Source organism: Miniopterus schreibersii, assembly GCF_964146895.1.
Source record: "Miniopterus schreibersii genome assembly, chromosome: 1".
Taxonomy (NCBI): Eukaryota; Metazoa; Chordata; class Mammalia; order Chiroptera; family Miniopteridae; genus Miniopterus; species Miniopterus schreibersii.
In genome coordinates, this window is record NC_138101.1 from 14,366,722 (window position 1) to 14,391,967 (window position 25,246).

Sequence of the window (25,246 nt, forward strand, 5' to 3'; positions counted from 1 at the left end):
GGGACCCCAAAGCCAGGTCGGCAAACCCTGCAAAGGGCCAGGTGGGAAATATCTTACATTTTCTGGGCCGCGAACAGTCTCTGTCACACATTCTTCTTTGTTGCTTTTAAAAAATAATCCTTTAAAAATGTAAAAGCCATTTTTAGCTCACGGGCTGCACAAAACAAGCGACAGGCCTGATAGCTCGCCGGCCATGGGAAAGTCAGGGCAGCAGGATGGAGCGCAGCTGAAGGGGTGAGCTCGGAACAGGGAGGCGAGCGCCTTCCTCGGGAGGCCTCCCGAAGGGAAGGGAGGGGAGCACGAAGCATGGGGAGCCCTGGGGTGAAGGACAGGCGGTGAGGAGCTCATGGCACCAGCCTCCCGCCAGGAGAAAGCGGGGCCTGTCGGGTGTGAGACACGCAAGGAGCAGGCAGGCGTTGGGCGAGCAGGTGCTAATGAAATAGAGATGGACAGGAACATCGAGGAGAACACGGCTCAGCCACAGACAGGCCGCATGTTCTAGAAGACGAGGGGGAAGTGGGGAGGAGATCCCGAGAGTTACAGCTTGCATGCTGTAGAAACCTAAAGGTGGCTGGCCGGGCACACTATTCAGAACAACGTTGGATTTGCCTCATACTCTTGATAAAATCACTTCTAGAAATAACAAAGGAATGTGAGCTAATTTGTGAATGATAGTATCAGTAATTAACTTTATTAAGGGCCTAAGCTCTTTATTAATGGCCAAGCTACAGCCACATCTCATTTAATCATATCATACGGGCTCTATCTCTGGTTGACAGGTGAAGAACCTGAAGCTTAGAGAAGTTAAGAAACTCTCCCAAAGGCCCAAAGCTCTTAAGCGATAGAGCTGGGTGAGCCCGATGGAGCCTGGCTGACACCCGGTCTGTGCGCTTAGCTTATCACAATGAGGTGCTGATTAATGAATTACTATCGGTGTGGAGGAGGTCTTCAGTGACAAGTCCTATCCCCTCTGTCTTGTTCAGCATTTTTATAATGCTTTAGGTGAAGACACAGATAGTGGACTTAGAATATTCCAGTACTGTGGAACCAGCAAGAGTAGGGAGTACATTAGATGACATATGAGAATTCAGGATTACCTCAGACTGGAAGGGTTCACCGAGGGACAAATGCAACAGGGATGAGAATAGAACCCTTAAGTCAGAAAGAACCATCAAGTGCAGTGTGTCTTAGCTGTTGGTGTGTAGGGGGGAAATGCTTAGAGGTCTCAGTCCCCTCACTTTAAGGACTGTGGTACAAAAAAAAAAGCAAAACCCTGGTGGTAATGCGGGGGGAGCACTGTCCTCAGACATTTCTGAAAGTTTTCAAAGAAGACAAGTTAGACTTGTGCTCTGTGTGTGACCTTTGTGGTCAGAACTCAGAATAATAAGCGAGGCCTACACAGAGCCAGAGCTTGACTCAGAAATAACTTCCCCCAAATTAACCTGTTCAAAATTGTAACCAGTTGCATTGGGAATTAATGCATCTCCTGCTGCTGGGTGTGTTTTAAATGCAGGCTGAAAAACAATGTATTATAACTTACTCTAGATGACCTCTGAAGTCCCTGCCTCTCAACATGTCAGATGGTAAAGCATTTCTGTACTATTTTTTCAAAACAGTAAACTTCCCAGCTTTCTCCTGTGAGGTGTTTGCAACCTGACTTGGCACAGTGATAGATGAGCAGTGGTGTGCGTATCACAGAACTTCTGTTCTGAACTGATGCTGTGCTAATTCTAGTTTTCCACTTACCATGCAACAAGATGTTTAGCACACCGTTAGGCTTTAAGTACTTTTCTACAGTGACTGTGTAGTTTACTTGTGTATAATTCTTGCCAAAGGTTATACTGACTTTGTACCATATTGCTGCCAGTACTTTTCCGAAACCACATTATATGATACAATTTTTAGTAAGTTTACCGAGGAACACATCTAAACAAGAGGTACCTTGAAATGCTCACCTATCTGTCAACAGATTGTATTCAAACGTACAGGATGAATTTGTTTCAGGAAGGACATGATCTACTGACTTCCTGAGACCATTAAAATTAGTTCTTTAACTTAGTTCTGTGAACTGCCTTGTTGTGTTTTTGCCCTGTTTTTGTAATATGTATTCAAAGTTTTAATTTTTTAACATTATTAATATAAAATTAACTGGATATATATTACAACCCACTAGTTTGATTTTTTTAAAGGTATTAAAAAACATATCTTTTTGTTAGTTACCATCACTGAGTCTTTCTGACATTCATGAACGAATTTGAACCAAAAATAGAAAAACTTTCTATTTTCAGTTTTAATCCTCTACAGTTTACCTAATAATTTAGTGGGCATACTAATTGAAAAGAAACTTTTTTATTTTTTTAGGTGTAATCCCTTTTCATGGATTTTCAATGTATGGTAAGTTGGGCTTGAAAATATTCACTGTTCTATTACACTTTAGAAAATTAAACGTGAGGATCACACTTCACCCACACACTTGAGTTGTTGCGAACATTTTTGAACATTGAGTTTCATATCTGTTTATATGTCCAGTGAAAAAGCAATGTTACCATAATTGCTCACGTAGTGATTGCTTCACAAATTAGAATTAAAACAAACTGAAACTTAGAGACACAGACTACAGTATGGTGCTTACCAGAGGGAAGGGGGTGGGGAGAGTGAAGGGTAAGGGGGCCAAATAGGTGGTGAGTGAAGAGGATCTGACGTTGGGTGGTGGGCACACCGTGCATTGTACAGATGATGTATCATAGACATGTACACTTGAAATATATACGATCCTATTAACCAGTGTCCCCCCAATAAACATGTACAGGGGTGCGCAAAAGTAGATTAGTAAAAAAAAACATACTGTGAAAGTGGTTCTGTGGTTAAACATTTTCTAAACCAATGGAAACTAGAGATCATGTTAATATTTAGTTCTAACAGGTGTAAAATGAAGTTGCTTAAATTCCTGAACTAATTCTCATTAGTCTTTTGAGAAACTAGTAGGTAGAAAGAATGTGAAGTGAAAAACCAAACTGAGCCTGAGTTCATGGTGTCTCCAGACTGGTGGTGTGCACAGCAACCTTCGCGCCGAAACACACGGTCATCCTGAGGTGCGCGGGGAGCACACAGGTGCAGGCCTGAGAGCCCCGAGCGCTCAAGGGATGCAGAACAGGCCTCTCCAAAACGCGCCCCTTGCATGAGGATTATTTTGAGCTAAAGGCAATTGAGACCCTGTGGACTCAAGAAAAACTCTTACCTCTCCCCTAAAGAATTTAAATTGGAGGCCTTGCTCATAATAAGAGTTATTACCAGAAATAAATTTTTATGATCTAGCTGTATGTCAGGGCAAACATCTACAGGGATGGGCAAAAGTAGGTTAATAATAATAATACAATAATTAATAAATAAGTAATGATATAAGAATAAACTCTGTGTTCCATGTACTGTGCCCGCCCCTGCGTTTAGTGACCATGTTCTCTTACTACCGGTGCATTATCCCATTCCTTAGCCCAGAACCTTATTTAAACTTTATTTTACCTTTTTGCTTCTGACCCTCTCGTGCATGTGGTATCTCTGAGTTGCTCATGTATGTGGGGTTCCTGTATGTACAAAATTTAATTTGATTTTCTCCTGTTAATCTGTCTCATGCTTGTTTGGTATTAGACAGCCAAAAGAACCTTTGTAGGGTAGAGGAAAATTCTTTCTCCCCAAGAGTGCCTTTCTGGCCTCATGTGGCATGAAGACTACAAGAAGCTCAGTGAAGATTATCAGAGGAAGAATTCTCTACACCTTAATACCACTTGATTTTTAAATATTTATTCATCGCATATGAATTTGTTGAAGATCATTGTCCCCACTATTGCTACTCCCAACCTGTAGGCTAAACAAATACATTATGCTTTACTTTTGTAAAAAGAATCAACATCACTGTTAACACTTTTCTTTGTAAAAAGCCCTCAGCGTCCATTGTCAGATAATCATGGTGAATGACATAGTATAAAACATTTGGAGCCAGCTTACAATGACAGGGAGTCAAGGGATCCAGGACCTTTGCATTCTGCTGTCCTTAGTGGTGGTGGCTGGGATGACTAAGTGCTGTGATATATGTTGCTGCGCACACCGGTAGTCCAGGGAAATCGTGAATTACAGGGCACTCTGCTTTATCTCTTTCATAAATATGTGAGGAATTGAAAATAGAAAACTTAAAAAGGTTAGGGACATAAATTTTTACCTCTAGTAATAAAAGTGCTAGCCCTTTTATCCCATTTTCATAATTTCACCTGCAAGAATTTTTCAAGTAAATAGTTTTTAAAAGGTGTACTTGGATGATTTGGAGGACAGTTAATGACGTCAGAAAGTTTAAATCTTCTAACAGTTCTCAGAGCACAAAATGCACCAACTCCCGCCTGTTCACATTTCTGGTCATTTAAGTGGTCTACAGTTTATACAGCCGAGGAGGAAATGTCTGCTAAGGAAATAGATGATGCTACAGAGTTTATATATTCTATTTTAGAAAAATATGGTAAGCATCCACAAATCCTTGAGCAGGAACCACTTATTTAGAGCCAGCGGACTAGGATAATCATCAGTCATCCCCCAGGAACTCCAGTTAGGCCTTCACCACTTCCGTTTTATTTACTGTGTTTCTTTCAAATTATACTAATGCCTTTTCAAAACGGATTAAAAACTTTTCTCTAATTTAAACTTGTCTATGAGTGAACAGTACTACAAAATATGGACTTACTCTTTCACGTTTCATGGACTTACTTTTAAACTTTAGTAGTTCTGCAGTATTACCAATGGATTTTTTATTCTTTCAGTTGCACCACTTTGTTTTCTCTACCACGAGCCCTCCAAGTTGTATCAGACGTTCCGTGAGATGTATGTGCGTTTTTTCTTCCGACTTCATTCCATCTCTTCTCATCCTTCTGTAAGTTCATAAAAAACTGGATCAAACCAGACTCTAATCTGCTTTTTCCCCAAGGAAAAAGCCTCTCACTCAATTAAACTATAAAGCAACAAATTTTAATTTGTGATGTCATCAGCATGTTTCCATAGAATAAATGAAAGAGAAGAAGAAACTGATCTTTAAATATTTTGATATAATTAGAGGGGGAGAGTTCTGTATCAATTGCATTTAGATTATCTTTTATATGTTAAAAGAAAAACCCCCAGAAATTTCTGTATTATTCTCTTTGGAAAAATGCCCGCCTTCCTTGAACGGAATGAGGTGGGCAGTAGGTGCCTGCAGCCTGGCTCCGGCGGACCGGGAAATGCTGCTGTTCTCACTGTTGTGATGATCATCAGCAGCCCTTCTTTGTGAATGAAAATCCAATGTATTCGTCACATTTTTCAGTTTCGTGTTTAGCTGATTATCAGTTGTCATACTAGATGTTTTCTTTGTGTTCGTGCGCTAGGTAGCTCCTTGGGCCTCAATATGAAAGTCAGGGGGAGGCATATTGGGAGCTGAACGCTTGTATCTGTTTTGTTTTGGCCGGTCCTTTGTGGCCGCTTCCCCCCGTGAGCCTGAGTAAAAGCAGTGTCTATTTATTTCACTTATTCTTTTCCTCCTCCGGGCCTGCTTTAGTCTGCTTGTGAGTAACTCAGTTAACTCTCCAGAAGAAACATTAAATTGGAAAGTGTCAGGGCTACCAAATTTCCCCAAAGAGGAGACTGTCACTGCCGCTAAACTAGGGAGCTGTCCTCGATTCCCGGTGAGCTGTGTTCCCCTCCCACCCGCCTCGTCTCCAGCTTCGCTCTCATGCGTTGCTAGTGAAAGCTGGCGAGTAACAGAAGTCAGGATGTCACAGATGGGTTTCCTCTCTGAGACACCCTGATTTAGTGCTTCTCTCACATTCATGTTTAATCTGGGATGATCAGAAATATATTAATAATTCTCTAATACCTCATTCTTGGCATCAGCTTTCTTATACTCTATTCCATTTTATGCTTCGGGGTTAAATATATATATTTTTTTAATCTGGCTGTTCAGTACACACCATGGTGCTTTCCCTGCAGAGCCCCGAGGCAGACACCCAGCCACTGGACATTCCTCCCCTGTCTCCATGCTGGCCCGAGGTGTCTCTTCTCAGCTAATTGACTGGGCAGACCCTGCATTGTTCAGTGGAATAGAAACTAGAGGGCTATCTCCTTTTCTGGATTGCAACCAGGCTGAACGATTTGGAACCGTTACAGCCCTTTTTCTTTAGAAATTCAAAAAGAAGATTAAAACTTCCTCACCAGAGTCAACCCTGAGGAATGCTGAGCCGCAGAAAAGACTTTATTCAGAGTCGTCAAGTAAAAAATGCACTTGAAAACCATCTGCTTAAACCGGGTACTTTCTGTACTCTACAAATAATGCCCTTTTAAGAAGGTAGATAGTAACATAAATAAATAAATAAATCTTTACACAAAATAATCAAAATTCTTGTTTGATAACTTTCTGATGCAAATTTCAAGGAGTCAGCAGTCAGCCTTTCCCTGTGGATGGATTTCAGAGAAAGTGGAAAAAAGCAGGAAATTCTTTCCCTGATGGGCGAGGCTGCTGGCACGGGAGGGATTTATGGGGGAGAAAGCAAAGGGTGTGTCTGCGGCACCAGAGAAATACCTGGAAACTGGAATGCATCCAGAAAAAACGAATTTCCCTGGGCTAAGTGATAATACGTGGCTTACCAAGTAGCAGCTTTTCTATAAAATGATGTTTTCTTTGGACTCTCTGAGTATTACATACCAAGTTATGTGCCTATTGTGTTAGAAAGGAGGCTCTGTTGCAGATCTGTTAGGAGCAGGTTTCCATAGAGAGGGAAAAATGTATCTTTAAACGCAGGTTGGAGATCGTTAGTGCATGTCCTGTTTTTGACTCTTAAACAATATAAAAAATATGTTGACAAAAACATTTATGTTGATCGTTCTCTCAGTTCCATTTGAATAATTTATCAGCAGAATTAATTTTAAATACTAAAATACACATTTCTCTTGTGATGTATTATTGTATGCAGGGTATTGTGTCACTCTGTTTGCTCTTTGAAACTCTTCTTCAAACTTACCTCCCCCAACTCTTCTACCACCTGCGAGAAATTGGGGCTCAGCCGTGAGTATCTTTCTCTCTAATTGAAGAACAGATTGTTTGACATTAGAAGGCTGTCCTTCATCACTGTAGATCACTTGCAAAGATGCAGTAATTTTCCAGAGAAATTAAACTAACAATTTTCCCAATAAAACAGTGATCAAGTAGTAAATTGGAACTCTGTGTTGTGCCAAAAATTCTTGGAAGGATTATTTGCTGGGATTTGTGTGCCTGTTATAAGAATCACCAACATGAACTAATTTCTAGTCACAATGAAAGGTGTTAGCCAAAACTGAAGTAAAAGTTTTTGGAAACAAACGCTACCTGAGAAACGTAATAATACTAAAATTAAGTCAATGTAGGCTAAATTGATCATAGAACAATTTGTGAAAGCTATATTAAATTAAACTAGTTAAAATCAATGAGTTAGACTTAAAAATCAAATGAATTTAAAAATTTTAAATATCCAGTGGCCAAAAGTTTCTTTGGCATCTCTACATAGATATTTTAAAACCAACCCAAACACTTAATTTGTCAATATTATTTTGTACTTTGTATTTTGTTCTATTGGAACAATAGTTATGTCTTTCATACTGAGAACTTTCTGAAACTGCTCGTCTTTTTCAATCTTAAGGGAATTAATATGGCACCAACAAAGGCAATCTCCGGGCCCCCTTTCTCTTGCTTTAAGAAAATAGCTCAGATATTTACCTACATAATAGTATAACAATGCCAGAGAAGAGTTTGGCTAGCACCTCTCAAGGGCAGAAAATGATGTTTGGATGGTGACGGATAGTGCAGAAATGGGAGGAACTGGTTTATCTCTTAAGGCATCAAAGCCAAAGAGTTCATTTCCTGAGTCCAGAGATAAACAGTTGTTTTAGCATAACCTACTTATAAATAGTGGGGTCTCCTACTTCTTAGGGTTTTTGGGGGGCGGGGAGGCAAAATGAAATTTAATTGCATTTTCTGGTCAATCTTTCAGAGTTATGATAACCCCGTCTCTTTAAAAATGAAGGGTTTGAAATTAGGAATCTATTTCTAAGTTCCCTTATAACTTGAAAACTATTTTTCTTTTGTCTTCAAAGTTTCCTTTTATTCATCCTATGTAGCCATTTGACTGAAATGTAGGAATATAATTTATCGAATAGGAAAAATATGCAGCTATCAAGCACTCTTTCAAGTATTTTGGAAAAAAAATTCAAATGATCATGGCTTGCCTGAAACTGTCAAGACTATAAGATCAATTAGTTGATAGCTAATTAGTGCACAGCCTGACAAATAGAAGGTAGAAGTGAGTCTTCTGAAGGCTGAGCTATAGCGTAAAGGAGGGCTGCGCAGATACAACTCCTCCTCTCAGTACTCAGAGATGTTGGTTTGAGAACTCATGGTGTGACAAATGCCCAGATGATTTCTCAGATTCACTTAACAATACAATTGGTTGGGCTCTCCCAACCTTTTGTAAGATATTGTCTTTTTGAAAGAAAAAAAACCCACTTGTAAAATTTATTTTCTTTTTTCTTTGCTTACAGACTTCGCATATCATTTAAATGGATGGTTCGAGCTTTCTCTGGATACTTAGCTACAGATCAGCTCTTGCTTTTGTGGGATAGAATCCTAGGCTACAACTCTCTGGAAATTCTTGCTGGTAAGAGTAAGTGCTTGTTTGTAAAACACGTGCAGTTTCTGTCGTAAAGCCCGTTTTCTTTCTCACATTCACCATCTGTATTGCAGTTTAAGTGTAGTTAGCTGTCATTGCTAATCCATGAACATGTATCTGCCTTAGAAAACAAGTACTGACATCCTGTGATCTAGACACCGCTGTGTAACTGCCCAACACCGGTCTACTCCTAGTCTTTCTTTTTGGCTCCCAGGAAAGGCCATTTCTCCTCGTCTCCCACTTTTAGTGCAGCCGGGGCTTCCTGTCTCTCAGCGCCTGGGAGGTCTGTCCCACAGTAGGCACAGGTTCCACCCTGCCCTCCTCTGGCTGTCTTAGCGCATCCTGTGCCCCTTCTTAACTACTGCCTGGAATCAAACCGGCATCGAGCCTCCCTACATAATTGAAGCTTCAGCTCGTCAGCTTGGACTTCAATTTATGCAGAATTCAAAACGTTTTCCTTTTCGCTAATGGTTTCTGACTCCTGTGCTGGTGACTGAATGTTATCTTCTAGATATTCTCTTCAACCAAAAATATTTCTTTTCTTTTTTCAGGAAGCCACAAATTCACCTCTTATTTAATAACTTAGCAGTTCTTACAACAGTTATCACACAAGGCAACTGTATGATAACACATAGGGCACAGATTTCTTACTGATTATGTTATTTTGCTTCTCTTATACAAAGTAGAGTCAGTTAATTCAAATAAACATTACAAGGTTTTTACAACAATGGATGGAAAGCAGAAGAATTGGCAGAGTACTAAGTCTGACCTTTTCCGGTTGTATGGTATTGAATAAATTATTTAACCTGTGTAAGCCTTTGTTTCCTTACCTTATATCGATAGTATTGTAAGACACCTTTCTGGGGTATTGTGGAAATAATACTTAATTGAAGAAGATGTTTTTCTTGTAGAAGGTTCTCTAGGTGCCATATTAACATATTGTTGAATGCTGAGAGGTCTAGAGTAATTGGGTGGCATTTTGAACAGGAAAATCAGAATAACAATAAAATGCCGTGAAGATAAATACCACCCCTGGTGTAGTCAGAGGTATCACTTACTGATATTTTTTCTCAATTGTTTTTAAAGCCAATCCAAATATGAGTTAGGAAAGAATGGTCTGCCCTCGTCTCCTTTGGCTGAACAACAGTGATATTTGTAAGCTAGAGATAGAGGAGTCTTAGAAGTCATCAGGTATAACTTCTTTTATGTTCCTGACCCGCGTCCTCACCTCTGAACACTGCGGTGCAGGGTAACCCCGTCTTACCAGTCCTCCCACTCCATTTCCGAGTAATACGACTTGCTAATGTTCTCCTGTAAACCAGGGTTGTCATCACGTTTTCTCTACTCTCATACACCCCTCCTTTCCCCAAAGTCTTCTATTTTCTCGGCTAAATAGACTTGTTTTCTGCTACCATTTCTCAGGCAACAGGGTTTTAGACTTTCCACCAAATAACTCTCCTCAGGGTATGTCCTAGGTTTTGAAAGTATTGTCTGGAGCTTTCCATATCATTTGAAAAAATGTTTAGAGTATATTAAAGAAAGGGATTCAGTGTAAGAAAGTACTTTCTAATAATTAGGACTTTCCAAAAGTAGCATGAATGGGCTTTTAAACTGTCACCTGAAAGGTTAAGATTTCTACTATGAAAGAAATGTTGAATTAGAAGACCTTCAAGGCTTCTTCCAATTTAAATTCTCTCCTTTCATGACTTATCGCCCCTCAGCAAACTGAAGTAAAAGAGAAACAAATGAATGTTGAATACTGCATTTGCTCTAAGCAGGCACAATGCTGTGAGCTCAATACCTTAATAAAAAAGTTTCTGATGAAGAGGCAGAAATTCAATCCACACTGTTACATCCATCTACTCTCCCTGCATGTTCTTAAAAAAATAAACAGGGAAGAATTATAGAACATCTAGAAATGGAACTAGACTAATGGGAACTCCCCACCACGGAATTCAAATAGCCACAGGGTAGATAATTCCATGTAGATTAGTTTTGATTAGTTAAAATATTTTGTTACTTTTTTGGTCTGAATATTTTGGGTCCACCTCTTTTGCTGAAGTGAGTTATTATATATTGTCCTTAGAAATATTTTAGTAACTATTACTGGCTTTTTTTGTGAATTAATTAGAGCCTCTGTGTAACAGTTTAAAGCAAAGGTGCCTTAATGTTCATGATAGAGTTGCTTAAAGTAATGAGAATAGTTTAAAAGACCAAAGTAAATACTAGCATTTCTATACATCATATGAAACATAATTTCGTTGAAAACACCCTGAAGTATAGACCTTCTCTTCCTGGCAAACAAAGCCGCGCTGTGGAAGGGCTGGGCAAAGCAAACATGAGCAGACGGAAAGGAACTCCTGTGATGTGACACCAAGATAAATAAAGGCGACGAGCACGGGAACGTTTTGAATGCTGAGGTCAATTAGTGGCCTGCTCGCTCTTCCCTCCTTGACTGCATTTGGAAAAACAATTTCCCGCCGTGTGAAACTCTTGCCTGCTACAGCAGATCTGACCGTCCTGTCAGGCTTTCACCAGCCCTGTTAAATTACACACACAAAGGAAGAAGTGCCCACACTCCTGAGCTTCTAACCTGTCTCCATGGTCAAATATGGTCCCAGGTATTGGGACATTAAAGAAGTTGCCGGTCCACATCAGTGGTTTTCTTTGATATTCTTATAAACAAAGAAGCTCAGTGACTTTAAAGTACTTAAGTTTTCTCTTTTTCAATTAAAGGGTAAATTCTCCATCCCAGATCTTTCATATGCCTTCTACATATGAAATAATGCCAGCTGATTGAACTTCTTAAATTTTGTTTTACCACTACGCTTTTTCACCCAGAATTTTTCTAATTTTAATGCTTTTTTGCCAAGCTGTCCAAAATCTGTTGTCCCCTAGAAAAACCCCTGTGCCTCCCAGTCACTGCTGCACTCTGCCTCTATCTGGGGAAGTTAAGGGGCCAGATCCTGACTCCTCCTCAGGCACAGCAGACTACCTGTGAGAGCCCAGGGTCACATGGCATCGCCCTTCATGCCATCTCTAGACAACCATCATGAAGGGTAGCAGAGGAGACAGTTCTTAGGAAGCACACAGATTTCCACATCAGGAATAAGCCATTACTGCTAACCTTCAATCTCAATGACATCGTCACATGGTGGTTAGATGCTCGGGCCAGAGCTCGGGAGTGTTCAGTCTGTTCTTTTCTACCTGTGTGACTTTAAACATGTCACCCAAACTCACTGTGCCTCAGTGTCCACATTAGTAAAATGGGGTTAATAGTAGTATTTAACTTACAGAGTTGGTGTAAGAACTAACTGGCATTGTCATTATACCCATAGTAAAAGTGTGCGTGTCCGTGTATATTTGCATTAGCTATGCAGTATACTTAGGAACCAGCCTTCCAAATAATTTTGTAGATTTTATTTCCTAAACTTAAGTACTTGTTGGGCAGTGAATGTATTACCAGCACTGGTGATGAAGTAAAAAAGGGCAAAGCAGAACTCAGGAGTTATCTCCAGGGAGTGCCCTCTCCCCCTTCTTCACAGGGTTGCCTTCCTCTCCCATAGGTCCTTCCAGTGTCCATGACCACTCATCTCTCAGAGGGGGTTTATGGTGGATTACCCAAGAAGTATTGCATGTTAGCATTGCTCTTTTCATAAGCACATGTTTAATGGAAACAAAAATCTAAATGTTGTTTTCTACTCAAAGTATAACATTAACTTTCAAGATGTCGTATAATGTGTTTTTTTTCTGTTTCCCCTTTTTTCTGTAGCCAACATTAATGCAAATTTTGGGGTCAGTCTCACAGCATTGCTCTTCACAGTCATATCCATTTGTGCTACTCTAAGAAAGTTCAGTGCTGAGTCTAAAAATATAAATACAACAAAAGATTATAAAGATACTTTTAAGAAAAGGCGTCATTGCCACATTTTTATCATGATGCCACCTCAATACATATGAAACATGATATGATATTATTAAAAATTCAGTCTCCGTGTAACTTTCAAACACCTGCATCAAAATAAACCATAATATATAAGACAGTCATTAGATCTTCATGCCATTTAAGAACTATTAAAATTGAAGTTGTAAGTATGAAAGAAACAATTTATAAAATAGCTTTTTAAGGCCATTGAATTTCTCTTTTTCCCAAAACTGTGAGATACAGCTTGTCTAGCCAGCAGGCACTGCTCTCAGAGGAGATCAGCTCCGTGCACCGCAAGGCTCAGCTCGGTGCAGGCGTGCAGCTGTGGGAAGCTCTGGTTCTGAGCTCGCGTGGTGGGTTGTGGGCACAGCACTAATTCGCCGGGCTGGTGTGTAGGCAGCCGTTGAAATAGTGTTCATTCTCTTCCAGTCCTGGCAGCTGCCGTGTTTGCTTTCCGAGCAGTCAACCTGATGGAGGTGACATCACTGGCTGCAGCTGAAGTAAGGATAAGTTTCACTCCGAGGGGATGGAAATAGCTCCTGAGAGGCTGCCAGCCTCGGGCACTTTAGTCTCAGATGCACAAGGCACATTTTACTTGTAGCCTAATTTTTTAACTTGGGTAAAATCTGTAAGTTCTGAGCTAAGTAGTATTAAGTATTCAAAATTCCTTAATGACTTGAAAATAATCTTCTTGTGAGGGAGTCATAAACAAGATTATTATAGAAAACCATTGTAATCATTATGGGAAACAATATACCTTGTAATTTTAATAGAAACTCTGGGGTCTTATGTTGTGTTTTCTTATTAGTGTTCCCACCATGTGTTATGATCATAAAACAAAGAAAAACTAGCTGAGAGAGTTAGAGGGCATGTGTTTGGATGACAGAGTAAAGACACATGGGCTTTATTGGTTATGTTCAGTTGTGAGTTAATTATTTAAAGCTGGTTTCTTTTCAATAGTATAATTTATACCTAAAACATGGTCAAATTAAATAGTGGCTTACCATATGGCTCTACTTGTTAACTCTCACAGAGACGTAAGTTTTATCCTCAAATAGCCGCCTGAGTCCTTTGTTTAAAGAGAAGAAGAGAATGTTTGTGCATCTTGCAGCTGGGTGAACATCAGCTCCATCTCAAAGGGATTTCCTGAAGTCGGCTACTCCTACCACTGCAGCAGAACTAGGGTTCCTAATGCACGCTTATTTATAGAAGCAAGTTGAAATGTTAGACCTCTTATAAACTCATGCTACCTTGTATATTTGAGGAAGGCTCAGGGCTCAGGTCCACGTTAGCATTCTGCACATGTTCTAACATTGAGACACTCAGAAAAGAGAAGGGACGTCGTCGTCTTCTTCAGACGTTTGGGACAGATCTGAAGAACTTAGAGTGTGTGTCGATCCCAGAATTTCATTGTGGAAGTGTCTCTGTTGTACCTCATTTCATAGGCTTCCCTTTGCTGATGAGAATACTGATATTAATCATTCTTTTTGTTTTTGTTTCAGGCAGTTCTTGCTGACCTTTCTACTCTAAAAGTTATGCCTCTTCTTCAAATTTTTTTGTTTGCTACTGTCACCTGATCTTCTCCAAGGTCACTGACAACACATCTAGTTTTTCATTAGCAACTAATCATGAACTATGCAAACTCTGCATAAAACCAAAATTAAACTTCGTATATAAGCCAATAAAGATCATGTTCCCGCCTCAGTTAAACCTAAGTTGTTTTTCACTTTTTGAAAAAATAACTCAGCGCACCAAATATTGCACTGCATGCTGCTGGTTTCCAAGAGAAGCAATAGACAACTCCTGCTGACTTGAGCGCACTATATATATATTCCTGACCTGTAACAAGCATGTAACAATATACGCAATAAGAACTGAAGATTCTGTAATAAACTTGAAGAGGCAATGCAGCTTCTGGGACAATTCTCTTAGGTCCGTCTGTAAGTTTACCTCTAGATAATGTATTAATAGCCTTGTCTTATAAATTTCCCTTCTGTCAGAACCAGGGGTGGGGTAGGATGTGGGAAGACTGAAAAAGATAATGCTTTTAAGTAGAAATTCAAATGTACTTGGGTGTTTTTATCAGCGTCTCTCTCACCAGGGATCTATGTCCCTCTCTCCACTTTATTTCTCCCTTAATGTTTGTACTGGGGGAGGTCAAATACAATTGTGTCCATCTGACAGTATTGTATTCTTTATTTTCTGGGGGGAAAAGTCAGAATTATGGCGTGATCTGTCCAAACTTCTCAACCTCCCAATCTCTCGGTTAGAAGACGACACTGCTGAGGCCCGTTGCCAGGTTCTGTTACTTTGGAAATACGCCAGGAGGACACCTCAGGGTTCAATGAAGGGAATGAAAAGGCAAAACCTTACTGGCTTTTGCTGGCGCTTGGTTTAATGCGGTGTACTTCCAGGGGATAGCAGCTGGGACCAGCGGTACGTACTGGACAGTCACCTCGGAACTGAAGACGTCATGCAGGGCATCAGCCTTCTTTTGGTCTTTATTATAAGTGAAGGGTCTTGCTGTGTATTATTTCCTAAAGGCCTACCATTTCTGTAATTTGGAATAATAGTGTCTGAAAAAAAGAAGTCCAAAAACCATTGTCTTTCGATTTTAGGCTAAAATTCAAGATGCTGATCATTGAAACAAAACTCTAAATCAATAGATTGATACTCTCACTGAATGCTTAGAATTGTATGGAGTTTTATCCTAATGTGCTCATGAGTCATTTCTGTGTAGAGTGTATGAAGTTTAGCATAATACTGCAGGTGGGGTGTGATATAAGCAGGCATTCATTGGAAAATATTGTGCTTTTATTCATCACGTACTTGTTGACTTATTAAGGACTAAATAATTTATTCAGTGATCGACTCCTAATAAACCCCATTTTATTGTTTCTGCGGGCAGTGCAGTGAGGCCAGATGCTCCGCCATTCCCTGTGTGCAGATGCACACTCACCATGAGGGTCATTGTGCCACATCTGTGACTGCTGTCGTCCTCCTTCCCTCAGTCTGAGAAAATGAGAGAAACATGTTAGGAAGAGAGAGTTTTAAATGACTATGGTTAATTCGTACAGACACCCCCATTGTTGGCCTCTTTTCTTAAGAGAATATTCGTAGGCCTTTTTGAAAGCAGCAGTCTAGTGGTCAAGCAGAAAAAAGACTAGACTGGATCGTTGGGTTCCAGCTACAAGTCCCTAGACAGTTGCTTTCTCTTATCTGCAACTGGGGGCAGGGAGGACAGGCAGCAGGGAATTATTTTATTTGCTCTGTTTACCTTACAGGGCTGAGTAAGAGCAAATGAGAAAATATATTTGAAAGGGATTTTTTTAAACTGCAAAGCACCAAGCAAGTATAATTCATTTTAAATATGGCATTTTGCGGTTAAGTGGTAGACGATTATATATGAAGACTGTCCATCCTCATTAGCTTTTGTGTGACTTTATTTGATATGCTGGGACTGTGTCTATAAAAACTGAATGTACCGTGCATAGCAGATCCTTGCGTTTGGCACCGGTGGCTCCAGCCGGTCGCTCTGGGTCTGAATCCCGAAGGCGAACCCGGACCCCCCCAGGCAGTGCTGCTCTGCGCGGGCTGGAGTGCGGCGTCGAGGGCAGCGGGGCTGTCTTGCCCACTCCGTCTCCAGCTGCGCCTCCTCACACTACCTCTCTGGTCCCTGCCTCCTGCGTCCCGCGTCTCCCGCCACCTGACACCTCCTCTGCTCTGCGGGTGCTCACGGGACCGAGCGGCCTGGCTGCTTAGCGAATCACTCTGGCTACGCGTCGCGCGGATGGCGGGACAGACGAGGGACCCGTTGTGTTTGACTCCGGATTTCAGTTCACCCACTAGAGGAGTTTATGGAGCAGCCTTTTGATCCGAATGTTTTGGTAACGCAGTGTTCCGGCGGGTTGAGCTGTCCAGCTTGTCCTAACTGCGTGGCAGCCCCTGCCGCTCAGCAGGGACTCTCCTTCACAGGCAAACAGGGACCATTAACCTTGAACTCCCGCTCAGCCCTCCGCCCCTTCCTTCTAATCTCAGGAAACGTCTAATCCGTTCCTGCAGCTCTCTCTCTACAGATTCAATGGGGTCACTTACGTGCTTAAAAGTTAAACAGCACTCACTTCTTGACGCTGAAGTCCAGGCTCTGTAGCAAAGCAGGGAAAGTTCTCTGCAGCTTGGTCTCCCAGTGCTGTGCTCAGCCTCACCCAGCTCCATGCAGATCCCCAACCCGCTGTGTCCCTTCACTCTGTCTCTGCCAGGACCTCCCCTTCTCACGGCCCCACTAAAAAGTCTGTGTTGTGGTGCTGCCCCGGAGCTGTACATTAGAATTAATTATGCCCGTCTCTTTGTTCTCATCAAATGTTCATCCACTAACGTGCTTAGAATATTGAGTGATAGCGTTTTGTATACATGTTCTGACTCACATCACTTTACTCTCAAATCCATTTTCATTGACTAGTCCTCTGATGGAAGATGAAAGAAGCAATTTGTCCATATGCATTTGTATCCCCTGACTCGTACTGAAAATTGTCAGGATCTATTTTTCTTACAACATCATTTCTCCTCAGAATCCAGTCTCCCTTCTTCCACAAAGGCTCTGTTTTTTATTTGTTAACTACCCCTCCCCCATGAACTTCAGGTGAGGCTGACTCCTACCCCCAGGACCTGTGGGTCCTGCTCACACCAGTCACCTTAAGCCAACCTTCTAGCCACAGGGGTTGCTTCAGGGGTTGCTTCGGGATCAGTGCAAAACCTAAGGCCAATGAGGACCAGTGAAACTTGATTACAAGGCTTTCGTTTAATCTTTCAGGGCTGCTGGATATGAAAAAGGGAGGAGATAGGGTCTGGAGCTGCTGTGGCCTAGGAATGGAAAGACTGAAAGCTGTTCTGTTGACCTATTGATCCCCAGGTCACACTCCACCAGTCTACCCTGGACTGTTTCATCACATGTGCCAAAAGATTCTCATTGCAACAGAAAGCATCCTAACTGAAGGTATAGTTATTTGGCCATTCAGGTGATCCACTGTATCATGGATATCATTATTTCGGTAGGACCCCTGTCTATATACTTTAAACAAGAGAAATCCTTTCTAACTTTTAAAATCAAGACACACCCTGGTCTTACAAGCATGAATTCTATGTTTCAGACCTACTAAGCTACCTGAAGTATACCTCGAACACGTGGTGTCTCTTCTTTGGCCCTGCACCTATACAGCACCGTGTGCTTGGAATGCCTTCTCTTCCCTCTTAACCTAACTCTTACTTGTACCTCAAAACCCAACTCAGGTGTTGCATCATCAGGGAAGCCTGGTTCTCTTATGAATTCTCCTCATACCGTAAATATACATAAGTTGTACCATAATCACATAGTAGCTTGTATTTCCTACTAGACTCTGACTCCTTAAAGGCAAAAACGGTTTCTTTCTCAGCTTTATATCTCTGGAACCTGGTGTAGTCCTTACCCCATAGTAGGCCTTAATAAATGCTTATTGAATGAATGAATGAAGTCATCTAATAGTATAATCCACTCATCCTACTGATGAGGAAACTGGCTCAGTTCAGAATAATAACTTGTCCAGTGTCACACAACTATTTTCCCCACTAAGTTGATTTTTGTAGTTGCCCGGGGATGTCCAAAAAGGAAAATTATTTTGAGATAAAAAAAAATGTAAATGCTTCAGCTCACTCAACATTTTTCATTTATATCAACTTTATTAAGTTATAGTTTATGTAGAATGAAACATATGCATTTTAAGTATACAGTTCTCTAAGGTTTGACAAATTTTGACAGATATATGCCCTCATCACCACTATCACAATAAAGTATAGAACATTTCCATCACCTAAATCAGTCCCCTGCATACCCCTTCCCATTCAATCTCCCATATACACATTCACTCCAGGCAACCACTGATATGCTTCTGTCCCTAAAGGTTAGACTGGTCTTTTCTAGAGTTTCATGTAAATGGAATCATCTATATCAGGGATGGGGAACACCCGGCCCGCAGTCCGCCAGGCAACCACAGGTGGGACTCAAAATTCAATAAACCTAGAGCTTTTCTCATAGCTAACTTTTAAGTTGATAATTTTGTATGACCCTTGAATGATGTTATAAATATTCAAATGGCACTTGGCAGAAAAAAGGTTCCCCACCCCTGATCTATATATATATATATATACTCTTGTATTTCTGGCTTCATTTGCTCAGCATAATGTTTTGAGATTCATCCATGTTGTATAATTAATAATCCACTTCTTTTTATCACTGAGTAATATTTTATTGTATGACTTTCACAATTTGTTTATGTATTCTTTTTAATAGACATCCATGTTGTCCTCATGTTTTGGTGTGTTATGGATACAGCTACTATAAACATTTGTGTATAAGCCTTCATGTGGACATATATCTTCATTTACTTGGGGTAAATACCTAGGAGTAAAATTGCTGGGTCATATGTAAGCATACGTTTACCTTTCTGAGAGACCTCCAAACTTTTTCTGAAGAAGTTAGTTCTACCATTTTACATCCCCACTAGCAGTGTATAACAACTCTAGTTGCTCCAACTCCTCACCAACACTTGTTCTTATCATGTTAGTCATTCTAATAGGTGATTGTAATTTTCATTTCCCTAGTTACTAATGATGTTGAGCATCTTTTCATATTATTTTCCATTTATACATATTCTTTTGTAAAGTATCCAAATCTTTTGCCCATCTTTAATCAATATCTTCTTAAGTTATAAGAATTACTTATTCTGGATACTCTTATAGTTTATAAAATTTGCCCCCAGCCTATGGCTAGTCTCTTAATTTTCTTAACTATTTTTAAAGAGCAAAAGTTTTTATTTTGTTGAGTTCAATTTAGCCATTTTTTTCTTTTATGATTCATATTGTGTGTCCTAAGAAATCTTTGCATAACTTAAAGTCACAGATTTTTTTCCTGTTTTCTTCTAGAAACTTTGTCATTTAGTTCTTACTTTTAGGCCTATGATTCTTTTATTTTTAGTTAATTTTTGTGTATGATACAAGTTGAGGATCATGTTTTTTGCATATAGATATACGACTGTTCCAACACCATTTATTGAAAAAACTATCCTTTCCCTTTTACACCAGCACCTCTGAATAAAACAAATCGATCATATTACAGGTGGGCTTATTTCTGGTCTCTCTTCTTTTTCATGGGTTTATGTCTATCCTGATTCCTGTACCACGCTCTTGATTTTTATAGCTTTAAAATAAATCTGAAAATGAAATAGTCTAAGTCCTCTCATTTTCTTTACCTATGTCAAAGTATTTTGGCTATTCTAAGTTCTTTGCATTTCTAAATAACTTTTGCAATCAGATTTTCCATTTGTACTTAAAAAACAAACAAACCCAAAAATCTGCCGTGATGTTTATTGAGATAGCATTGAATTTAAAGATCACTTTGGGGACAATTGATACCTTAACAATATTTAGTCTTCCAATCCATGAACATGGTATCTCTCTCCATTTCTTTAGGTCTTTTTAAATTTCACTCAGCAATATTTTGTAGTTCTCCATGTACCAGACTTGCACATATTTTGTTAAAATTATTTCTAACTATTTTACATTTTTATGTTATAAATGGTATTTTTAATTTCAATTTTTAATGGTTTGTTAATATGTAGAAATACAATTGATTTTTAAATATTGATCTTGCATCTTGAGACCTTGCTGAACTTACTACATCTAGTACTCTTTTTTTGTAGCTTCCCTAGGATTTTCTACATATGCAATGTCATCTATAAATAAAGACAAATTTACTTCTTTTTTTCAAATCTATATGCCTTTCATTTCTTTTTCCCTCTTTATTCACTGACTACAACCTGCAATGGAATATACAGAAGTGTTGCAGCTCACCTAATTTTAAATTAAATGTACTTCTTTTTTGAATAAGTACAAAAAATATTTTAAATATATAGCAGTTTAACAGTTTGCCCCATTTAGGGATAAACAGTGGGAGGAAAGGAAACAGACAAATGCAGAATGAGGTGTAGAGAGAGATTGATACACAAGATAAATTGTGTAAATTTTTTTGTTGCTGATTATCCAAATGGCTTCTTCAAATTATTCTTTTAATGTAAGCATTTGGCTGCAGGTATTACCAATGCCTTTGTCATGTTAATTGGGTAACTGTTTTTGTATTCTTCATTCGTAAAACTTTTTTTTTAGATATGTGCGGTGCATGTTTATTTATTCAACAAACATCAAATGCTTGCTCTGAGCAAGGTCCTGTGCTGGGAATTCAGCATTTATATATATTTATGTGTTTGCTTTTTCAGTAACAAACGTGGTAAGAGATAGTACTGTTTATGGAAACAGAATACTGATACTTCCTTTTTGAAGTAATGATATCTGTCCAATGGTAAGAAAAATAATGGTCCCCCACCGATGTTCATGTCCCAGTCCCTCAATCCTGTGAATATGTTACCTTACATGACAAAAGGTACTTGCTGTAATTAACCTCCTCAGATACATAGGGTTTAGCATATCAACTATAACATATGACGGCAAGTTCACATCAATTCTTTTACCTATAAAACAGGTGCTTCTACCTGTCCAGTTTCTCTCCTGTGGGTTTTTATAATGATCCAATAAGATAAAATGTGTAAAAGTATTTTGAAGATGAACTTCTACTGCTCTGGTGCTGAAAGGGGAAAGACCCCAGAAAGTTGGGCTTTTCATAAGGCAGGTATGATGGAGGAAGAGAGATGGTGGGGGAAACGTACCGCCAAGTCCTGATGTTTCTTCCCACGTAGAGGGAGCGCCCTGATGTCGTGCCCCTCACTCCCTCCTCCTGTGGAGAGGTGAGCTGTATTACTGATGAGGTTGGCATCAGAGTGGGGGTGCCTAAAGCCACCCCCTTTCTCTCATCTTTCTCTTGGGATCCAGCAGCTCACAGCAAACATGTTTTTACTGCTCCTCTATGCCCTGAGCTTGAGAAAGTCTGGACCCCATGGTGTGGGAGGGAACAAGGGGTGACAGACGGTAGCTGAGTGCATATGTTTGAGATTTGGTTTTGAAAAGCCCACCCTTGCTGCGAAACTAAGTCTTATTCCCCAGGATTAACTTTATCAGCAGGAAAGATGACATCTTCATCTGCTGAGGCTTTAATTTTCTCTCTCAAGAACTCAGGACTCAGGCCGGAAGAAGAGTCCTGTTTATTGGACATCTGAATCTCATTCAACACGGCGAAGATGTTAAGGGTTGTAAGGAACAAACTATTGCAATCAGTCATGGAACATAAGATAGAAAAGAAGAGAAATGGACGGTAAATGAGGGGTTGGTGATGGATATGAATGAAGAATGGGTGGATCGAAGGTCACAACAGAGAAGTAAAAGCACTTTTGAAGGAAGGCTACTTCTGCAAGGAATTTGGGAGGCTAGTGTTTGCAGTCAGAAAGAGACATTTGCATTTGGAAATTCGGTGCCATTTTGGTGGATGCCAAGGTGTAAGGCATGATGGGAAACTGAGGCAAAGTAGCAGGAAACATCGCTGAAAATAGGAGGAAGTCGAGAAACCCAGAGTGCGTGGCGTTGGGTGAATCGTCGGCCTGCGCCTTGCAGTCACCAAGGAGGGTGGCAGGCTAGGGGTGAAGACTGAGCTGCTTAGAGAGGTCAGTTTCACTGAGAGTGAGGAATGACCAAGCAGGTGACTAATCGGGGAGGAAAGTGGCACAACCAGATGGTGTGAGCCTGAAAGGAGCAGAGGGGCTTGCAGGAGGGCGGGGGTGACACTCTGAAGCGGGCATTGAGGAAGGCGGGGACATCATCCATTTGAGAAACAGTGCCCAGCACACCCCCCTGCTGGGTGAGAGGAGGGGACCTGCAGGTGCTGATTGACCTCACTGGGGACCGGGAAGCCCAGAGGCAGGGGGACGGCTTACTGGGAGCGGAGGGGAGGGGGGGTGGAGCTAGGTCGGATTAGGGAAGGAGCTTAGGTAATTCCTGAACGGGGAGCCTGGCATTCTGACGGGGGGCAAGCGGAGGTGCGGGCGGCTGCTCTCAGAGGCCACCGAGCCCCGGGCCTACTGCTTGTGGGGTCTGGACCGTTTCTCCCCGAGGTGGGGCGGCTGCCCCCTGGGCGGCCTCAGGTCGGTATGATCTCCTTGGAGGTCAGCTGCAGCGTCAGGCAGCCAGCGCTGTGCTTGTCTCTGCTCTAGCCCTGCACTAGTTTGGTGACTTAGCTATTTATTATTTTTTTTCACATCTAGTTAATTTGGTTCTACACTCTCCTTTTGGCTTCTGCGTATTCATTGTTTTATTGTTTCAGCTTACTGCTCAGACAGAGAGGATTTTAATTACAGACCAAAAGGATCCCCCCTTAATAAATGGAATCATTGCAAAGTTTTCATGAAACAGAAAGCCAAAAATTATGTCCAATACGCCATTCAGTGTGCACCCATGGCATGCACCTTGATGGACTGACCCATGGGGGCGGGGGTGTGTGTGTGTGAATGAATGAGAGCATTGGGATGTTAGTGGCAAGACACTGTGGGAAGAAATAGACAGGTCTTCTCCATCCTTTCTGTCACCCTCCATAGGACGGAGTCTGCCTTACCCTCAAAGCAGGGCATTCTGTTTTTGGTGTTAATGGGCTTCCTCTCCTGTTGTAGGACAAAAGTGGCTGAACGATTAAGTATTTCATGTGTGAGAGCCCAAACGAAACGGAGAGGCCCGAATACATGTATGGAAAGAAAGAAAAATTTGGGTCTCTGGACAGGTGGATAGGATTCCATCCTGAGAGAGGTCCCAGCTCTGTCTGAGGCTGGATATTGTCCGGCTGGTGGCTAAGTGCAGAATGTTGTAAGGGGGCACTTTCCGAGGGGCAGGAACACCCCTGTACAGATGGCCAACCCAGGACTTCAGCCCTAGGACAGGGTCAGTGGCGTAATCCAGAGGGTAGGAGCAACACCCTCCCTGGCCTTCCAGACTTCTCTTACCAATGTAAACACTCAGCCACTGTGTGAGGCCCCCTCGCAGCATTGCCCTCAGGACTCTGCTCCTGAGGACCCACCTGACACCTAAACATTTATACTCCTAACAGTTTCTAAATATAGGAAGTAAAACTGATAGAAGTGCAAGGAAAAACAGACAAATCTAAAATCATAGCAATTTCAACACCCCTCTACCATTATTTATAGAACAAGTAGGCAGAAATATCAGTGAGAATATAAAGCAACATTAACCAACTTTATCTAATTATCTTTACACAGTACCCCAACAACAGCAAAACTCACACTCATTTCATGTGTATGCAGAACTTTTATAAATATAGAACATATTTTGGGCCATAAACCAAGTCTCGATCAATTTGGAAAGATTCGATCCATGTAAAAGTATGTTCTCTGATTACAATGGAATTATATTAAAAATCAATAACAAAGATGTCTGGAAAAATCTTGAACTATTTGGAAACTTAATGGACTGCAAAATAACCCACGGGTAAAGAATAAGTGAAAAGGGAAATTAGAAAGTATTTGAGCTGAATGAAACCACAGCATATTGAAGTTTTTGGAATACAGCTAACGTAGTTAGTGGGAAATTTATTCTATAAATGCCTATATTAGAAAAGGAGAAAGGTCTCAGATCAATGATTTTAGCTTCTATTAAAAAGACTAGAAAATATGAGAAAATTAAACCAAAAGTAAGTAGAAGACAGGAACGAATAAAGATCAGAGCAGAAGTCAATAAAATAGAAAACAAAAGAATAGAGAAAAATCAATAAAACAAAAGAGTTGGTTCTTTGACAATATTAGTAAAATTGATAAACCTCTATCCAGGCTGATCAGGAAAAAAATAAAAAAATAAAGATTATTAACATCAGAAATGAGAGAGATGCTATAAGTAATTACAGGAAATGTTACGAACAATTTCACGCCTAGAAATCTCCAACTTGGTTCTTTTTTAAAGTTGTTTTTGCTATTCTGGTATCTCTGCATCTTTTCATTTTGGAGTCTAAATCTGGGCTGAAAACCTGCGTGTGATTTTTTTTGCAGGCCGACCGTCCAGATCACAAAGCCCTGACCTGACCGTCATGGGGGGAAAGCTGCCCTCCCCACGCCCGACTTCGTGCCCAGCCAGGGCCCTGCGGCCTCTAAAGGAGCTGCAGTCACTGCTTGATTCTTGTGTGTGCCCTGACCAGGGGTCAACCCCAGAACCTTGGGGTATCAGGATGACACTCTCACCAGCTGAGCTACATGGCCAGGACACTGCTAATTATTTTGGATGCCCAATGCTTGTTTCCTAGTAGGTTCCTGAAGAAGGGCTCATGGGAGGAGCAATAATTCCCAAAGTCTGCATGTTGATTACAGCTTATATGCATCCTTCTTACTTGAAAGTAAATTTGGCTGGATATAAAATCCTTGGCTCATATTTTCTTTCCTTGAATATCTTAAATATGTTACTCTATTTTCTCCTGCCTAAAAAAATGAAAATGATATCTAATTGTCTTTTCCTTTTAAGTCACTTGCTGTTTTTGCCTATATTTGCTAAAGACTTTTCTTTTTCTTTAAAGGCAAGTAATTTACTAAAACATGTCTTGGTATTGGTTGTTTTATGCTGATCTTCTGAGGTTTGTGGTGTGCTCTTT

The 25,246-nt window shown here is 40.6% G+C and overlaps 1 protein-coding gene across 9 annotated transcripts in view; it reads left to right on the forward strand.

The window, feature by feature from the left end:
* Positions 1 to 14,814, forward strand: part of TBC1D19 (TBC1 domain family member 19) — an 80,587-nt gene extending 65,773 nt beyond the window's left edge. For 7 of the 9 annotated variants that reach the window (XM_081135829.1, XM_081135828.1, XM_081135823.1 and 4 more), the window contains 6 exons: positions 2,362 to 2,394; positions 4,803 to 4,912; positions 6,981 to 7,072; positions 8,581 to 8,696; positions 13,063 to 13,133; positions 14,136 to 14,814. In XM_081135829.1, the coding sequence (XP_080991955.1) occupies positions 2,362 to 2,394; positions 4,803 to 4,912; positions 6,981 to 7,072; positions 8,581 to 8,696; positions 13,063 to 13,133; positions 14,136 to 14,210 (497 nt within the window). In that variant the 3' untranslated portion in view covers positions 14,211 to 14,814. The remainder of the gene's footprint in view (positions 1 to 2,361; positions 2,395 to 4,802; positions 4,913 to 6,980; positions 7,073 to 8,580; positions 8,697 to 13,062; positions 13,134 to 14,135) is intronic. The other 2 variants (XM_081135831.1, XM_081135824.1) reach the window with 1 other exon arrangement.
* The last annotated feature ends 10,432 nt before the right edge of the window (positions 14,815 to 25,246 follow it).